At 42.7% G+C, this 20,665-nt stretch overlaps 1 protein-coding gene across 1 annotated transcript in view; it reads right to left on the bottom strand.

The window, feature by feature from the left end:
* The window catches only part of bloc1s1 (biogenesis of lysosomal organelles complex 1 subunit 1), a 98,749-nt gene that overhangs the window by 58,373 nt on the left and 19,711 nt on the right, over positions 1–20,665 (bottom strand). Inside the window, exon 2 of the mRNA XM_043681790.2 lies at positions 17,561–17,633. Within this exon, the coding sequence (XP_043537725.2) occupies positions 17,561–17,633 (73 nt within the window). The remainder of the gene's footprint in view (positions 1–17,560; positions 17,634–20,665) is intronic.

The raw sequence follows: 20,665 nt of genomic DNA, 5'->3' as shown, positions 1-20,665 counted from the left end.
GAAAAGGCTCTCATGGTGATACTCATTTTTTTAAAATCTCAGGATGTCAACAATTTTTTTTTCAAAACTTAAATGCTGCTGTTGCTGCTCTCCAGGGAGAGAAGAGATTGTGGGAGAAGAGCTGGAAGCACATTGCAAATTGGAGCAAAAGGAAAAGGAATGACTTCCACATTAGGAGGAATTTGTTTTGCTTGCCTCCCTCATGCTGACGTAGGGTCCTCAGTTTAGTTTACAATTCCACAGGCAGCAAATGCTACCTGGTACCCTTCCCATGTGGCCCTGCCAGGGTATGGTCACATACCATCTCAAAGAATTTTTAAAAATCTGGCAGGTTGTCAGACCATGGGAATGGGCGAGGAAGGGATAAAAACAGAAAACAAAGCCAAGCTCAATTCTATCCTCTCACAAAATTCATGATCATGCGTGCACTTTCCAGGGGATGATAAAATATAGGACTGGAGAGGACATACCCCTGCCAGGTGCATTTTTGGCAGGGGGAAAGGGCACACACAAAATAAAAATAGGTACGCAGCTCACCACATCCTCACCCATCACCATAACATGGAGGGTGGGCACGTGCCAAAAATCAGTAACCTGGCCACCAGAGATTTTCAAAATTAACCGGTTTGGACTTGTTCTGACACACCTAGAACATAGAATCCCTCCAGTGTAGAAGCAGATTATTCAGCCAGTCAAGTCCACACTGACCCTCCGAAGAGTATCCCATCCACAACCCACCCCCAACCCCACCCCACCCTGAAACCCTGCATTTCCCATGGCTAGGAGGAGAAAGTGAGGACTGCAGATGCTGGAGATCAGAGCTGAAAATGTGTTGCTGGAAAAGCGCAGCAGGTCAGGCAGCATCCAAGGAACAGGAGAATCGACGTTTCGGGCATAATTCCTGAAGAAGGGCTTATCCCCGAAACGTCGATTCTCCTGTTCCTTGGATGCTGCCTGACTTGCTGCCCATTTCCCATGGCTAATCTACCTAGCCTGCACATTCCTGGACACCACGGAGCAATTTAGCATGGCCAATCCACCATAACCTACGCATCTTTGGACAGTGGGAGGAAACCAGAGCACACGGAGGAAACCCACGCAGACACAGGAAGAACGTGCAATCTTCGCACAGACACTCGGCAGAGAGTGGAATCAAACCGAGGTCCCTGGCGCTGGGAGGCAGCAGTGCTGACCACTGAGCCACTTTGTTACCTCGGTGACAGGTGGGACTTGAACTCAGAACTTCTGGCCCAGAGGCAGTACCACTACATCACAAGACCCCTTTGCCCACCCTCCATACAGAACGGAATTAAGCATCAATCGAGCTTGACCAAATCTTTGTTGACCCCAATATTAACCTGCCCCACCATAATATGATTGGCATTTCAAATGGCAGGGAAGAGGATTGGAGCCTGCTGTCGGCGGGGATTCTTCTGTGAATCAGAAGAACTCAGCCCTGCCCACCCCCAAGTTGGCCAAACCCTCCTTTACTTCCCTGGGTCTTGCATTCATTGTGATCTTCACCTTGGGACTGTCTGGAAACATTCCCCCTGCTCCCATCTCCTTTTTCTCACCTTTCAACAAAGACCTTTTGATCTGATTGGACCACCACATTTTAACTTTTCATTAATGAGGGGGCATGAGTTTCCCACTCACCACTGATTTAATCTCAAACATCTGACTGAATCACAACTTCTCCAAATTAAAGGAGCATGCAGGGCAAGCAAATGTAAGGAAAGGAGATTCTCCCAACTAAATGCTGTGACCCTAAAGTTATGGGCGGCACGGTGGCACAGTGGTTAGCACTGCTGCCTCACAGCGCCTGAGACCCGGGTTCAATTCCCGCCTCAGGCGACTGACTGTGTGGAGTTTGCACGTTCTCCCAGTGTCTGCGTGGGTTTCCTCCGGGTGCTCCGGTTTCCTCCCACAGTCCAAAAGATGTGCAGGGTCAGGTGAATTGGCCATGCTAAATTGCCCGTAGTGTTAGGTAAGGGGTAAATGTAGGGGTATGGGGTGGGTTTCGCTTCGGCGGGTCGGTGTGGACTTGTTGGGCCGAAGGGCCTGTTTCCACACTGTAATGTAATGTAATCTAATCTAATCTAAAGTTCTGCTGAAATGCTGATTATTTAATCCCTTAAACGCAACGTGGAATTTCAGCTCCAGCCTGGATTAAGTCACCCCATCCAGCACCTTTCCTATTTTGGGTGGCTCCATTAAATTCTGTCCAACATGTGGAATTAAAACCCAGAATAAATCAGAAAAGGGTGGTAAATATATTCATATCTAAACAATACTACACCAGAACATTCACAGATGCTTCAGCATGAAATAAATGATCTAGCTCCCTGAAAGTGGCAACACAAACAGATAAGGTGGTAAAGGCGGCTTATGCCTTGCTTGCCTTCATTGGTTGGGACACTGAGTGTAAAAGTTAGCAAGTTATGTTGCAGCTGTATCAGACTTTAGTCAGACTACATTCGGAGTATTGCGTTCAGTTTTGGTTACCAAACTATAGGAAGGACATGGGGGGCTTTGGAGAGGGTGCAAAGAAGTTTATGAGGATGTTGCCCAGATTGGAGATTGGACAAACTCTGACTGTTACCATTACAGCATCAGAAATGGTCCTCAGGGGTGACCTGATAGAAGTATATAAAATTATGAGAGGCATGCATAGGGTGGATAGTTGGAATCTTTTTCCCAGGGTAGAAATATCAAATTCCTGAACGATGGATTCCTGAAGAATGGCTCATGCCCAAAACGTCAATTCTCCTGCTCTTTGGATGCTGCCTGACCTGCTGCGCTTTTCCAGCAACACATTTTCAGCTCTGATCTCCAGCATCTGCAGTCCTCACTTTCTCCTAGAAATATCAAATACTCGGGAGCTTAGGTTTAAGGGGAGAGGGAAAAGTCTAAAGGAGATGAGCAAAGCAAGTTTGTTTTTTCCGAGTTTGGCAGGTGCCTGGAACATGCTGCCAGGGGAGATGGTAGAAGCAGATACAATACAGACACATGAACAGGTAGGGAATAGAGAGAGACATAGGCCGTGTGCAGGCAGATGGGATTAATTTAGAATGGCATCACGGTTGGCACAGACATGGTGGGCCGAAAGGCCTATTCTTGTGCTGTACTGGTCCATGTTCTATAAGGAAGTTCTTACCCAAAAAGCCAACTGACTGCACTCCATCCTCAAAAAAAAAGAGGTAGGCAGTCACGTTGCAAAATTCAATCTTTTTACAAAAGTATGTCAACACTGTACATGAAAGTGAATGCAAATTGTAAACAGAATGCTTCGTGTGAAGGGTCTCTACTTGAAACATTAACCTGCTTTATCTTTTCAAACTTGTTTCAAATTCAAGAATTGCCTTTCATAGATATTTATGGATTTGTGAAACTACCTTGAGCTGTATAGATTGCTTCATCCACAAAATACTCAATTTTATCATTTTCTTTCAGTCATAACAGAAGATTAAATTTCACAGAACTTAAGGCTAAAGATTCAAAGTTCATGTATTAAACAAGACGACTGGCAACATTTACCTATGTTAAACTGCTACTTTCACATATTGTAATTATTGTAAAGGAGTTGAGTGAGCCCTTCCATTCAACGTACCAGGCATGACTCAGCTACCATCAAACCTTTCTCTCTGCGATATGATAGAGGACAGAATTTTCTGATAATTACAATTCACAAACACAAAATCTTTGCTTTTCGTATATTCCTCAGTTTTTCAATGCATTTATTAATGCTTCTTTGTCCCAACTCTTCAAAAAGACTCAAAGGCCAATATTTTTGTCATGAAATGGCAGCCTTTCCTAGATCTATCAACAAACATCGCATTAGACCCCATCTACCACCCCCTGAGAAAAAGGAACAGAAAGTGACTTCACCACAGGAAATAACATCACCAACCCAAAGAAACCCAAGTATATAAATAGAAAGCAGGAATTTTCAGCAGTGCTTCGCCTGGAGGCTACTGATGATGTTACCTAGTAGGGGGACAAAATGTCTGGAAATGAACCTTCAAGCTCAGCAAGCAAACCTACATCCAAAACCTCAACCGACAAATCTTCTCAAAGCTCGCTCAGCTTAAGGGCTTTTGGCTGGATAGAATTTGCTTCAGTTCAGAGATTGAGTTAGCAGTCTGTGGGCATCTCCAGTTTTGGTACAGCTTTAACAGTGCTGCTAAAGATAAACTGGCTTATGACAGCTTCCCTAGGAGGGGGCCTTCCAACAGCACGAACTCATAACTGAATAATTATGAATAGAGTAGCTAATCCACAACAACAACCATCCAACAAAAAGAATCAGATGTTTATATGTCCCAATCAGTCTGTAACAAGTGGCCCCTTATAATAGAGAGAAATCTAATTTAGGGTTCATATTTTATATTGTTAATGAATGTTATATCTGGAACTGAAGCGGTTGAAAAGACAACCTATTGCATGGACATTGAAGAACCATCGGTAAGTAAAGGAAAGCAAATGCTAATTATATCTCAACAGAAGAGCAAAAGGACAATTCTTAGCCCCCTTGCAAAAAAGAAGTTCGAATCTAACCATTACTCTCAAAACTTACACATGAGTAAAGAGCTGAAGCAAACAAAAACAGAAGTACTGGAGAACCAGAATTAAGGTTTCAAGGCCAGTGCCATTTCGAAGGGTCACTGGGCTCGAAATGTTCATTCTGTTTCTCTCTCCACAGATACTGCCAGGCCTGCTGAGTTCCTCCAGTACTTTCTGGTTTTGCTTACTTCAGATCTTCAGTGTCGGCAGTTCTGTTTTCGAGAAGAGTAAAGGTCTTTTGGGTCAGCCTCAACCCACCAAATCCAAGTATCCCAGTACCAAAGACAAGACACTTTATAAAGCATTTAAACGGCTCAACATTAGTTCTTGCTGATACTCTCCTGACTGTGCACAAACTAAAGGACTTTTTGGCAAGACAAGATGTTTGATTTTCTGAGAGGCACCATCTTGCTTTTAAAAGATGTGAAAAAAATAACATTGAATTAAACGTTTTAATATAAATTTTGGTGGACAGACTTTTTAACGCTTGAAAACATGACTGCTTCTCCCACTTCACAATTGTCACACGAGATGGATGAGATAGACGACGTCGCTCAGTGCTGACTGACAGGAAACAGCTTGTGTGGTTGAGGCAAGGCTCCATCCCAGCCCAACCCCCATCTCCTGCCGATTGTTGCTGTGAAAGATAAAGAATGCTCAAAGAATCACGAGGCTCGCCACAATGAACCAATTCAATCGTTCTATCAAGAGTGCAATTAAGGGTGAAACCCAGTTGGAACAATTGCTTGAAGAAACAAACAATATCATATCCTGGGCCTTGATATTCTAAAACAAGTAGGAGGCAGTGGCAGATGGCTCATTTTCTGATCAGCAATAATGTAGACGTTTCTCATACCAGATGCTGCCAAGAGGTAGGGGCACGTTTTACTGCTGGAAATAAGATTTTTGTGGTCATAAGCATTCATTACTGGCTGCAAATGCCTCCACACGTCACACTTCTCACATGGGGAAAATCATACTGGTTACAAAACTTCCATCAAGAGACAATTGTAATGCATGAAGGGGTTTCTAGCCGAGATTGAATACTGGGTGCTAAGTCATACGAATCAGTAACCGAGTTAGACAGCAAACTGGAGTACCTCCCCCCTCCTCCCAACACAACTGTGTCTGTAATAAGCTGCATTATTTTACAAGTAAGTATTTGATATTTTAATGGTGACTCAAGCCCTGGGTCTTCACTTTTGCAAACTTATAATGAGGAGAAAGGGCAGGGGTGCAGCATATTGTAAATTGGTAATTTTTTTCATATGTATCTCATAAAAGTTTGATCCAAACATTTAAATTTTTTGGCAAACTACTTGTGCATTTATTTGGATTCTGTATTACAACAGTTTGTGCAGTTTACCCATCACAGTGGGTATTTTACTTTGCAAGAGTCTGCTTATTAAAAGGATCTTTTGTTCAGTCAATTTTAAAAACTAAAAGAAAATGTGGCTTGTTCCAAGTATCATACAAGCTTTGATTTTGACCTTAATTTTGCAATTTAACAGGCTCCCTTTTGTATTCTGCAGAACAACAACGTCAATACTAGCTTTTTCTTAGCCGCCTACATCAGGATTTTCTGAACTAGCAAAGCTTATTTCACATCTCCAGTTTAGAAACGCTGTATTTTGGGTGCATTCCGATTGCCATCACTAGCTAGAGCATTGTTTTCAAAGAGCAGTCCTGCGCTAAAACTGCAACCAAAAACAATTGGGAATGGGCATGACTGGCCAATGTTCAATCAGCACATAAAGCAGCTGCTTTTTGAAGTGACAGTGTATGTCTACATGCAGAGAGTCAGCGGAGAATGACTCTGGAAAATAGATTTTGCTCTTGTATCTCACTATTGAAAATAGAGAGCTTTCCAGATGGTGCAATGCGTAAGGGCACCGTGTGGTATGGCACAAAAGCCATACAGGGAATGATCACAGGTGTGATTGCCATCCTCACTGAAGGAGCTGATTCCATGTTGGGATACCAGCTGAAGGTCCAAGTTGGCTCCAATTTCACTGGTGGCATGGTGTGGTGCTGCTGGTGGTGGTGGTCAGGGAGGGGAAAAGAAATCAGTCATTGTTCGACAATGTCTGGCCATTATCCAAATAAGCTTAATGAGAAATGCACGTGGTGCCAATTGGTCACAGTACACAGAATTTACAGACCAACTGCCGAGGTCTAGGGCAGGGTTTAACCTTTCACACAAACTTCTGACCAGCCTACTCCTTCACTCAAGGCAATCTGAAAATTGTGATCAGCCATGATACCCTTCACAGTTTCACAGCCTGCACACACACAGTTCCATTTTACATCCTGGGTGGGAATGCAGCCCAATGGGTGTCCAGATGATTTTAATCCAAGAGCCTCGCAAACATACCACTGGCATCCCGATCAAGATGACCTGGGCGTCAGTGGGAAATAGTGCAATTGGTCAGGAAGACTTTGCAAGGAACTGGCCCTGGCCCTCGGGCAAGTGATCAGGAGTTGGGGCTGGGGTGCTATGACATCGATAGCAGTTGGTCGGGGTAGGGAGTTATCCTGTTCAAGATCCACAAACTATTTAAGAAAACATTTTTACACTTCTCTTTCTCATCTCTGCTGGCCCTGGACTGAGTTCCCAATGGTTTCAATCTGGTGGGGAAGCCAGTACCACTCCATTGCTGAGGTATTGCAGTCAGTATATGACACAGAGTCTGACTGACACATTTAAATAGTGTGGTTTCAAATGGGCCTCTTTGGCATTTGCAATGTACAATTACAGTCGACAAGACTGGGGACAGTGGTAAGTCCTATTTTAACAGATGTCAGCCTGGCAGAAACCAGGGTGGGGAAGTTCAAATTTCATCCCAATCTGTTAGGACGGATGAAAACAAAAAAATAATTATTAACCTATTTTTCTGATCAGAGAAGTTATTACACACCTCTGGAGCTGATGGGACTTGAACCCAGGGACACTACCACTGCACCACAAAAGGGCACAGATAAAGACATGCAATTGGAGTTAACTACTGGCATGGACCGGTCATTTACAGATCTGTGCCATAAGTTCAGATAGCAGTGATAGTGTCTCTGGGTTCAAGCCCCACCTGACATCTCTGAACAGGTTAGTTCGAAATAGGAGAGTCAGGTCCAGGTTCAAGCCCCACTTGTGCTAGATGTGTGTCATAACGTGCCTGAATAGGCTGATCAAAATAATCATAAGTTAGGAAGAGCAAAACATTGAGTGGGCATTTGGGGTCTGGTGGCTGGAAAATCAGCTCCAGCTATGGAGAATTAACCAGAGAAAAGAATAAAGACCACCCTTAATATAAAAGGGAAGCCACTCAGGGGTGTATAGCAAAGATCTACAAAACATTAGATTAAACACAGCAAGAAACTGCAGGGTGAAACTTCAGGAAGCAAGGAGGTGGAACTGTGTGCAGTGGAGATGGTCGAGGGTATCAAGTTCCTGGGAGTGACAATCACCAACAATCTGTCCTGGTCTACTCATGTTGATGCTACGTCCAAGACAACACAACAATGCTTCTTCTTCCTTAGATGGCTAAGGAAATTCGGCACGTCCGAAAGGACTCTCACCAAGTTTTACAAATGCACCATAAAAAGCATCCTATCTGAATGCATAACAGCTTGGTATGGCAACTGCTCTGCTCAGGACTATGAGAAATTACAGAGTTGTGAACACAGCGCAGTCCATCACGCAAGCTAACCTTCCACTCATTGGCTCCATCCACACTTCCCACTGCCTCAGGAAGGCAGCCAACATCAAACCCTTCCCACCCGGGTTACAACTTTTCCAACCTATTCCGTCAGGCAGAAGATATAAAAGCTTAAACACACACACTAACAGGTTTAAGAACAGCTTTTTCCTTGCTGTTATTAGATTACTGAATGGACCTCTCTAATTTCAAATCTAATTTTGATGTTGCTTTTGTACGCCACCTTTGTCGCTGTATATTCCTCGCTCTGTTCGAACACTCTATGATCTTCGTAGGTTATGGTCTACCTGTACTAAATGCAAACCAAAACTTTTCACTCTACGGAAGTACATGTGACAGCAATAAATAAAATCAATAAGGAGTGGAGTTGAAGAAGTGCATTGCTGAAAAATGTGGATCCCGGCCAGATACCTCGTTTTCCTACTCATTAAACACAGGGTACTAACTGGCCCATGACTGGTTGGTAAGTGGAATGTTTCAGTTCTGACAGGACCCAACGGTTTGTCTCGAAAGGTCTTGTGACACACTGGTAGTGTTGCCACCTCTGAGACTGAAGGTTCAGGTTCAAGTCCACATGCTCTGGTCATGTGCTGTAGCATGCCTGAACAAGTCGATTGAAATAACTACTTTTTTTTGAGGTAGAAATTAAAACAAGCTGCCTCCCTCCAATGAAAGGAAAAGATTTGTAGAAGTATGCTACACCATGCTCTCTGCCCTCCATACAAGGAGGAGGGGTGGTAAGGAAAGAGTGATCACAAACTCATTGTGACCCGTCACGTTTGCTTTTGGTAAAGGAACGTCTGCTTGTGCATTGTCCAGGGCACATTCAAACAATTCATGAATCCAGAGCCAAGTCTCTGGTCCTACCCTTAAGTGTGAAGTCTCCCACGAAACACACCCAATATACATTATAAATCACAAGAAAGTGTGTCCCTGAGTACACTTGGATTTTATGTGTCTGTTTATATCATTGGCTTTTGAGATTAGCAGATCAAAAAACATACTTGCAACATCATTTGGAAATAGAGTTGGGATGTGTAGCCTGCCCAAACTATTTCCAGTGGAGGTGGGCAGTATACAAATTGGGTGCTGCCACTGCATTTCACCTGGTTTTGTGAAAGGAAAATTTGCATTTGAATAATTTATTGGAGCTCTTTGAGGAGTAACAGATAAAGGGAAACTTGTGGATATGGTGTAAGTGGATTTTCAGATGACATTTGAAAGGGTGTCACATTAAAGATCACAGTGTAAAATAAGAGCCCATGGCACAGGGAGTAACATATTAAAGATTAAAAGAGGGGTGGTTAGCTAACAGGAAACAGACTAGGCATAAAACCGATAATCTTTGAGCTGGCAAGAAGTGAAGTGCTACAGGGATCAATGCTGCGGCCTCAATTATTTACTCTTTATCAATGACTTAGACGAAGACATTTAAGACATGGTTGTTAAATTTGCTTCTGACAGAAAGATAGGTCGGATAGTAAATTGTGAAGACACTAAGAATACCTGAATGGGCAAGAAAATCTGGAAGATGATGCGTAACGTGGGAAAATGTCAATTTGTCCACTAGCAAAAAGAATGAAAAAGCTGTACATTACTCAACAGTTGAGATGCAGGTACAACAGGTGATTAGAAAGGTACATGGAATATTGGTTTTAGTGCAAGGGGAATGGAATCTAAAAGTAAGGAAGTTTTGTTTCAGTTGTATGGGACATTGGTGAGACCAGATCTGGAGTAACGTGTACAGTTTTGGTTTCCTAATTTAAAAAGAGGGTATAATTGCATTAGAAGCAATTCAGAGAAAGTTTGCTCAACTGTTTTCTGGAAAGAAGGGGTATTCATTTGAGGAAACAGTGGACCCATAATCATTGCAGTCTCAAGACTGAGAGGTGATGTCATTGAACCATACAAGAGTGAGGGGACTTGACAGAATCGATACTGACAGGAGGTTTCCTCTTGTGGGAGAGACTAGAACTAAGGATAGTTTAAAAGTGATAGGTCTCCTATTTAAGATGGCACTTAGGAGAAATCCTCTCTCTCAAAGGGATTGCAAACCTGTGGAATGCTCTGCCCCTGGGAGTAGTGAAAGCAGGGTCTTTTAATGTTTTTAAGACATAGCTTGATCAAGATGGTATCAGATCAGCCATGATGTTATCACAGAGACCAAGTGGAGCATGCTCAAGGAAACAATTGGCCAATACCTGCTCTTAACTCACATACCTGTATACAGTAGACAACACAATGCAGAGTATTTGAATTCTGGAAAACTTACAGCAGTCCTTTTTTGATTTGCAACAGTCACTCCAGAAAAAAATTATTTAAAAAACTTTAACCTAAAAAGAACCCTCATCACTAGCTTTATGCTCAGGCCACATACTTTTCACAGGTTTCCTGCATATAAATCTACTGCTGCGTTGTTAAAAGTTAAGAAAAGGTGTACTGTTAAGACTTGAAGTGAAATTTAGACAACTGATTCTAACTAGCTTGCCACGATCCTTTATTTCTGCACAAAAAGAAATGTTTACCTCAACAGGCTTTTTGCAAGCCTTCAAATATGTTCCAACGCAACTTTTCAAATTCGATTAAAATTGCTTCCCTTCGTCTCAGCTATGGTTCTTGGAATGTGACTCCCCTCGTAAACAAACACCTTCTTAAAAAAAAGTTGGCAAGTTGCACACAAACATTTGTAGTGAATTTTCCTTCTCTTGTAACATTGCCCAGCTGTAATTTTTGGCTCTGAAGGAAGTGCCACGGCTGTAGAATTTCCTGCACTCAACTTCACCACATGTATTGCAGCTGAGAAAAGCATGGAAATGTTGCTCTCTCTGTCTGCCTGTAAAAGGTTCAAGGCAGAAGAGGAGGACCCCAATTCTCTGTAACTTGGCAGAATGGTGTCTTGTCTGTATCCATGTTCTGGCAATGCCCCAAAGAGGCAGACGCTTTTTACATTTGTTCTCCAAATGTAAGGATCACTTGAGGTTTAATTAATTGCCCATTCTGGGGTAGCGATGGTGCATGAGGAAATGTCCCTGAATTAGTAATCTAGCCGAATGTTCTGGGGACAAGGGTTCAAATCCTACCATGGCAGAAGGTGAAATTTGAATTCAGTAAAAATCTAGGAGTAATAAAAATTTGCCTCATGATAACCATTGATTGTTGTAAAAACCCATCTGGTTCATTAATATCCATCATGGAAGGAAATCTGCCATCCTTACCTGTGTGAGGCCTACATGTGACCCACAGCAATGTTGTGGTTGACTTTTGGCTGCAACTGGGGATGGCAAATAAATGGTGGCCGAGCCGGCAACATCCACATTCCAAGAACAAATGCGAATAATCCTGTGTTAACGTCAGAAGGGTCCCCTTCTTCATAGCGATTTTGTTTCTGACAAGTGAATGATAGACTACCTCAAGGGCATTAAAATCAGATCAAGTCAGAATGTCAAATACCATTCCCTTCAAGATAGTTGGGAATCACAGATAGACTTTGACAACAGTGGCTTTCACAAACTCATTTAGTCTCCCTAAGACTTCACTTGCTGTTCAACATCTCTTTGCAACTGTGGATTGTTCTGCCAGGCAATGAAGGCTGCTTATTTTTGATCCAGGTGGTTATATATTTCTGCATGGTTATCAATGAACCACTTCTGTGACAACCATGCTCAAACCCAATGGTCTGGACACAGGAGTCCAGCACAGCTGAGTTTATTGGATCCCATTGTACTTAAGTAAATTGGCCATGCTAAATTGCTCATAGTATTCAGGGATCTGTAGGTTAAGTGCGGAGAATGGGTCTGGGTGGATTACTCTTCGGAGGGTCAATGTGGACTTGCTGGGCTGAAGGGCCCGTTTCCACACTGTAGGGATTCGATGATTCTATGAAAGGAAGTTGGATGTGTGAAGGTTTGCCAGATTGATCATGAGCTGCACTCAGAATTCCTGATTTCGATTGGTCTGCTTTAGGATTGAAACATTCATCGTCTTCCTTTTGAATGTCAGGGCCTTGCAAGATCCTGGTGCTAAGCCCATGTGCATCACTGATCAAACAAGCCCATGACCTATTCAGTAGGCAGCAGTTTCCCACACGGATCATGTGATACAGGTGTCACTTAGATCTTGGACCGGAACCAGGGTCAAGATGATCTAGAATCTTTTTTTAAATTCATTCACAGGATAAGGGCATCGCTGGCTAGGTCTGGAGTCACATGCAGGCCAGATCATTTCCTTCCCTAAAGGACATTAGTGGACCAGATAGGCTTTCCCAACAATCAGCAATGGAATCGTCGTCATCATTAAACTCTTAATTCCAGATTTTTATTGAATTCAAATTTCACCATCTGCCATGAAAGGATTTGAACCTGGGTCCCCAGCACATTACCTGGGTCTCTAGATTGACAATTCAGCGACAAGCTCGAATGTATCCATAAGGCTTCATATTCCTCTTTCTGGCAGAACAAGGTGTTTATTGGAATGATGCCATGCTGAGCACACTTTCAGGAGGATGATGCCATTTGCATTGGCATTTCCACCCAGTTTTTCCCCAATGCTTCCACCCCAGACATTGGAGTTATGGCCAACTGTGGTGTAAAGTCTCCCAGAAAGATGATCTTTTCTTCTTTTGAGATGGCAGTAAGGACTTCATCAGGGCGTGGAGGTGCCGGTGTTGGTCTGGGGTGGACAAAGATCTTGCCCCATCACTTGTATGACACTTTGATCTTTTACTATAAATTTCATGTCCTATGATCCTGCCCCACTAGCTACCTGACGAAGGAGCAGTGCTCCGAAAGCTAGTGCTTCCAAATAAAGCTGTTGGATGATAACCTGGTGCGGTGTGATTTTTGACTTCATCAAGGTTAGAACAGAACTTTTCCTTAACATCATCAGTATCTGGGCTAAGCACTGATGATGACAGCATGTTAAATATTAGTACACATCCAAAATCAGTGAATAAGTGTAGAGATTGAAATGGCACATGGCTTAACTTCAGGCGCGTCATGACAACCCTGAAATTCACAAACCGTTGGACCTTCTCTGTCCTTCAGTAACGAATGGGCCACATTCCTGCTTTGAAAGCTGTAAGACAGCCCGAATAAAATGCAAAGGATTGACTAGAGAGTCAATATTTTAAATTTCAGTACAATGTAAGAGATGACATCTTTTTATTTTTGGACAGTGGACTGAAAGTGAGAAAAACAGACACTGCTTTTCAGAAGGGGAGAGTATTCAAGGAGTTGTTTGCAGCTTCAGAAAAACAAGTGAAGCCACCTGATACATGTGAGACAGTGTTCCATTTCGGAAACACTGAATCCAGACAATCTGGTACCATTTGTTGTGGGACCAGGAGGGCCTAACATAATAACAACCCTCTGATTGGGTCAGGTTGCAGTTTAACACAGACCTTGTTAGGGAAGTGAAAGAGAGAGAAGCAAGGAGACCTGCATCAATCATTCGCTCTCCCCTTTCTTGAAAGTTGCTATCTCCAATTTTCTGTTGGAAAAGCAGAAAATCTACATTCAGAGATAGTGAAAGAAATAATTCTAAAACCCAAAGACAGCCCCATGTCCAAGTATGCAACTTGATTATCGCTGTGCAGATAGAGGTTTCCATGAAGAATTGAAATGATTATGAAATCAACCCATCTAGTTTTGTGATTTGAACTGGTAATGCAGAACTGGATTCTCCTAACTATATTTTTCCCTCCCACTCACAGTACCTATGCTTTCTTTTGGGTGTACATGTACGTATGTGGGACAATTTTAAAGGGGGTAAAGTTTAAGTTACATAAATTAGAAACCCTGTTCTTGTGAAAAGTAAGTTTCAGTAACTTCACAAAAAAAGTTACAAAAAAGGAAAAGTTTTTTTTAAAAAAACTGTCAACTGAAGAGAGCTATTATGGTCTGCTTTTATCCTGGGTAGCAATCAGAGGCAAATTGAGAGTTTTGGATGTTTAATTAACTCTTCACATTTGTGGTGACTCAGAGCTTGATTTCCAGTGCCCAGCTCCAGTGAGTTGTGACATAGAAAGGGATCAACAGCTATTGTGAATTCCCTATTAGATTAGATAGACTGGCCCACATCATGACTTTGTCCCTGTGGGCCAGGTGTAGGGTTATACAGTCACCGTGTTCAACTTTGGTTTGATGCTTCAGAAGTCTTGAGCACAATGCCTTTCCAGACTCTCTGTCTAATCCATTTCTTGGCCTTTCACTGACAGGAACATAGGATTGAGGAGGAGTAGGTCATTTCGAGCCTGCTGCACGGTTCAATAATATCATGATTGATCTGGTTGTGGTCTCATCTCCACTTCCCGTCTGTCTCCCATAACCCTCAAATCCCTTGCCTATCAAAAATCTAACTAACCAAGCCCGTGAATAAATTTGAAGACCCGTCCTACACTAGCTTCCGGGAAAGAGAATTCCACATGTTTATCATGGAATCCCTACAGCGTGGAAACAGGCCATTTGGCCCAACAAGTCCACACCGTCCCTCCAAAGAGTATCCCACCCAGACCCATTCCCCTACCCCTGACTAATGCAGCTAACTTACATATCCCTGAATGTTATGGGCAATTTAGCATGGCCAATCCATCCTAACCTGCACATCTATGGACTGTGGGAGGAAACCGGAGCACCCGGAAGAAACCCACGCAGACACGGGGAGAATGTGCAAACTCTACACAGACAGTTGCCAGAGGCTGGAATCAAACGTGGGTCCCCCTGGCACTGTGAGGCAGCAGTGCTAACCATTGAGTCCCAGAGAAAAAAATAGTCTTCATCTTTGTCTTAAAAGGAAGATCTCTTAATCTTAAACAATGTTGCGCAATTTTGGTCTCCTCCACAAGAGGAAAGTCGTCCTGTTATCCATAGTATCCATTCACCTCACGATCTTATGTGCTTCAATAAGATCACCTCTCGTTCTCCTAAACTCCAATGGATATAGACCTAACCAAATTAGGAAGACATTACTACAGACATAACACAAACGTGGGAGGGAGTTGGTGTTTCTAAAAGATAGTAGGACTCAGAGGAAAGAAGCAGAGAATTATTATCATAAAACAAAGCTGTAACACCAGAAAAGAGCAGGGGCTCACAGGCCATGCAATCTGTAACAAATTGAGTGCCTGAAGCATTTCAGCACCCCCGCCCACTGTCACACCTGCTTCACACAGCTGCTACAGTGCTGCTGAGTGATAGGTCATGCTGAGGTTAAGCAGCTTCCATTGCAGTGGATTTTATCATGGGAGAAAAACTATAATACCCAAACCCAGCAACGTACAATCCTGAAGGCTACTGCTTCTCAATTACTCCAGAATGATTACATTTCTCAGTGTGGAAATCTGAAACACTGAGAACATAACAGCAACAGCGCAGCCGCTCCCACTCACTTGGCTAATTTCACAAGTAGCCATTATAAATGTTTAACTTGTTTACTGACTTGACGATTCTGTTCATGCCATTTACACAGCTGGTACTTTTGAAAGATACGCAATGCAATCATTGCCATATCATACCTGTTATTATGAAAATTATACCCCTGTCGGTATTTAATATTACCTACCACTCCCTTTCGTTCTCATAATATTGCATTTTATTTTCCATTTGTAAAAGCAAGCCATCTTATTGATAAAATGAAACAAAATGAATTGGAAGATTCATCTCAGGCAATGCACTCTCTGAACAATTGGATTTTCTAAGATTTCCTCTGGACTCGCATGTTAAGGAAGTAGCACAAAATCTGAGCAAGCTGTTGAAGAAGGATCAAATGAATAAATTGAAGGCTTTTTATTAAGGTTCCACAATTATTCTTGAAACCCAACAACAAATAGCTCTCATTTGGGTATGAAATGGAAATACTGCTGGTTTCAAATCACTTACCCAGTGTCAATCCTCCAAAACCTTTTCAAGGGCTATTTCAATAAGACTTGTATCCAGCCAAAATGAGTGCAAGGTTGGCAAAGTGCTTGCTGTTCTCGCCTGTGCCATTGTCAAATTTGGGATTCATTGAAAGGCAACTTCTTGCCCAGCGTTCAATGCCTGCTGGTGGGCATCTCACTACAGCAGAGCTGGTGAGGTGAGCAGGGGACATTACCCAGCACCATTTTCTAAGGTTAGGAGCAACGTTCCTACTTTTCCTTGTCTCACAAAAGTGATCCAATTTACTTCAATTTGCAAACAGTATCCTACAACCAGAGAAGGACCGTGAGTGTAGCAGTTAAACAGCAGTTGTTTCAGACTGGAACATTTGCCGGAAAATCTGTGTCAGCTAGATCTGGAGGGTCTCAGGAGCAGTCATTCTTCCCTGCCATTTTCAAACCAACAAATGCCTCATAAACATAACATGGAGATGCTGAAAAAGGCCCAAACATACACCTAGCAGAGGTCACTCAACAGTAACCAGATGACTTTTCTAAGCAGGTTCGAGTGGCATAATGGTTAGCACTGCTGCCTCATGGCACTCGGGACCTGGGTTTGACTCCACTCTTGGGTGTCTGTGTGGAGTTTGCATGTTCTCCCAGTGTCTGTGTGGGTTTCCTCCGGGTATTCCAGATTCCTCCCATAGTGCAAAGATGGGCAGGTTAGGGTGGATTCGCAATGCTAAATTGCCCATAGTGGCCAGGATGTTCAGGCTAGCTGGACTAGCCATGGGAAATGCAGGATTACAGGGTTAGGATAGCAGGTGGGTCTGGAAAGGATGCTCTTCAGAGGGCCAGCGTGGACTTGATGGGCTGAATGGCCTGCTCCCACACTGCAGGGATTCTATGATTCTAGGGGTACATTGATGACAACTAGAATATCCACACTCGTGTCAATTTTCAGGCACAGCCTCAAAGGTTCTGTGCTGTATTGTTCTGCGTTCCACGTTCTGATATGCTGTTAAGATCCTACAGGTAAATGTACTTTACAGGTTGCTTTTGGACTTCTTTTTACATACAACAAAGAATTAGTCACAAATGAAAAGGGATTTGTACTTAGATCCACTAATTTGTATCTCCCTATCTAAACAGGACCTACAGCAGGACATAATCCTGCCTTGGGGGCAATCAGACCATTATCCTCGTGTAATTATCACGGGCGAGTTGAATATTTATAACGAATAACAAGGCGGTCAGAAAACCGTAGGCAGTCAATCCTACAGCGGTGCCTTATTGAAGGAGGGAGAAACACAAAGATGGCAAACTAGGAAAACAAATGATCAATCATTTTTACAATCATAAGCTCTGAAGGGATGTACAAAAACAAGGATTAGTGATTTTTTTCAGGTCATTGATAAGAGCAAATACCCACCCAACATTAAGATGATCCACCAGGGCCTCTGTGAGACGTGTAGCGGCTGCAACAGCTTCCCTCCTCCTTTTTTCTGAAAGGAAATGAAGATATGAAGTTGGTGAAGAACTGCCTGGTCACTCTGTTCTATCCTTGCCCTCTAAAATAAATACATATGCATGACCGAAATAAAATCTGGCATTCTAAATATCTAGTGGTGCTATCAAAGTACACAATTAGAATGTCCTATGGAGCTGAAAATGTGTTGCTGGAAAAGTGCAGCAGGTCAGGCAGCATCCAAGGAGCAGGAGAATCGACGTTTCGGGCACGAGTGTCTCCCAGTGTCTGCGTGGGTTTCCTCCAGGTGCTCCGGTTTCCTCCCACAGTCCAAAGATGTGCAGGTTAGGTGAATTGGCCATTCTAAATTGCCCGTACTGTTAGGTGCATTAGTCAGAGGGAAATGGGTCTGAGTAGGTTACTCTTTGGAGGGTCGGTGTGGACTTGTTGGGCCTGTTTCCACACTGGAGGGAATCTAATCTAATTGTTCTGCACTGTAGGAGGGTTGTGTAAGACAGATGAGAGTGACACGCCATGATCGCAGATCGCCAGGCAGGAGTAGGTACAAACAAGTGATTGTGGAATGATAGAACAGTTGGCAGCCAATCACAACTAATCACCCCACATGTTAGAAGCAGACTGCGCGCTTTGCAGGATCTATATGTACCATTCCTCACTCCCTGTCCTTGCTCCCCACCCGCGTGAGAAAATTGGAGACAGCACCAAGACAGTAGGAGTACTTTTCCATTCTATGACCAAGTGAGTCTGACGAAGAATTATCTCGACTCGAAATGTTATCTTGTCCTCTCTCCATGGATGCTGCCTGACCCGCTGTGATCTCCAACGCTTTTTATTTTCAGAGTAAATGTGGCAATGCCATTTTGTGATGATGTGATTGCTGCAGAAAGAGCTGGAAAACTATTCCAAAACAGTTCTTAAATGCCTATTCCGAGCAGCTACCCTTCATGGACAGCCTGGACAGTTACCATCACAGCCAAGCAGTGGAGTTGGGGGAAACAGTGAGGACTTACCATATGATGACCAGGAACAAAATGAGTTTTCTGCTTTATTCCCTTCCCCAAGATTAAAATATAAACTAACTGGAATAGCTACTGTCAACCCAAAGATTGAACGCAATGTCATTTTGGTCTGTGAAGGTCAGCACCACATTTGCCTTCTATCTTATCGCAGGAATTCCAGAACAGTAGCATTTGACTCAACATTGAAAGATACTTTGTTTCTCCATTTTAATTTTGCTAAGGTTAGCAGGCCAGTAAAAAGATGTAATATTGCAGCAATGTTTTGCCCCACAAAGTGTGCTGATGTATGTAATTCCTCACACGGTGCATTCTTGATCTTGGTCTTGGTCTTGTCACAAGAAAGGAGACATAAAAAGCTTAAATGCCAAGAGGAAGGCAGGAGCCTGTCCACAATGAGGAATAAGCACAGGAGCAAAAAAAATACAAATGAGTCACTTTTGGTTAACTTAGCACAATTTCTGGCATTCGGATTGACAGCGGCTTATGAATGAGGATGTGAAATCCAAAGAACAAAGAAGAGAAATAAACAATTACTGTTACTTTAAATCAAAAGAATATTTAATTGTCACTGCTTATCCAAATCTCATTTTCTTGCTTCTGAACAGCAAAAATCTTCATAGTTGCTACCTCTACAGTGTCATTTTATACAGCAAAACCTGAAGCGACGATACTAACTTGCCATTAGCTCACTAATTTTGACAACATTGTTTCTAATTCTGAAAAATGTATGAAGACTTCAAAAGAGAGAGAAATGGAACAATAGGCACAGCAAGACCTATGCGTCAAAGGCCAGCAACATTAGCACGGTCTGCATACAATTTGAAAGCACCTATGGATTCTGTAATCGAAGACTGAAGATGTTAAGCTGTTTAACACTGGTGGAGAAGCAATAATCACAGATCTGTCATTAGTGCTGGAGGGAGGTAACTAGAAATAGCGTATTAATTGAATCAATAAAAAAAATTGATTTCATCATCAAAGCTCAACTTCATACATTGCTCTGGATTAGTGGTGCTGGAAGAGCACAGCAGTTCAGGCAGCATCCAAGGAGCTTCGAAATCGACGTTTCGGGCAAAAGCCCTTCATGCTGCCTGAACTGCTGTGCTCTTCCAGCACCACTAATCCAGAATCTGGTTTCCAGCATCTGCAGTCATTGTTTTTACTTCATACATTGCTGCAGATCTGTTAAAATCAAAAACATCACTCAAATCAATTCTGACAAAGGATTTGAAAATGACCTGAAACATAACCCTGTCATTTTGTCTTCTCTGACACTGATCTATTGTGAATTGCCAGCATTTGCACCTTTTATCTTAACAGTTTTGACCTTAAGACAATATAGCACTTCCTTCACATTTAGTAAGCTAATGTGATGAACTGGCTTTGGTAACCGGGTTACAAAGGCTTTGTTAGATAAAATGGAATGTAATACAGTGTGGTTGCTTAAATAATTTTAAAAGAGAATGGGAGGTGGGGGCGGGGGGAAGAGAACACACTACTTTTGGCCTTTGGATGCTGGACTCACACAGAACGTCAGCAGTTTCTGGAGATTATTATTCCTTACTCAGACTGTGGGAAAAGATGCTGGCCAGACTTCAAGGTCTCTGCTTAGAGAATAACTTGGGTCTCCAAGGTAATTAGAATTGGGCCAACTGTGACTGAGGAATAACTTTATCTTGACTAGAGAACAGAGGCTGCTCTGATAGTGTTTATTCCTTGAAGTCATCTGTTACACTATGGGACAAAGGGGAGAAAATACTGGGCATAGCAGCCAGATCAATGCAGTCAGTAATTTGGCACCACTGTAACATTTGATTTGATTAGATCGATCGTGAAAATTGTGGGTGAGTCACAGCCAAGTAACTTACCGTTGGCTTAATAAAACATTTATTGTAACAAGTAGCTTTTACAACGAATTGCTTGTGAAGGGAAAGCAACAAATGTCAAGCAGAAGACTTGCAATATTTTGACCTCTTGCTCGCCTTCAATTGCACAAATACCAACATCCCAGAGGTACCTTGCGCAACTT

The sequence above is a fragment of the Chiloscyllium plagiosum genome, unplaced genomic scaffold, assembly GCF_037043375.1.
Source record: "Chiloscyllium plagiosum isolate Xiang-an unplaced genomic scaffold, Cpla_swu_hap1 HiC_scaffold_53X, whole genome shotgun sequence".
NCBI classification, from domain to species: domain Eukaryota; kingdom Metazoa; phylum Chordata; class Chondrichthyes; order Orectolobiformes; family Hemiscylliidae; genus Chiloscyllium; species Chiloscyllium plagiosum.
This window is presented reverse-complemented; position numbering and strand designations above follow the sequence as displayed.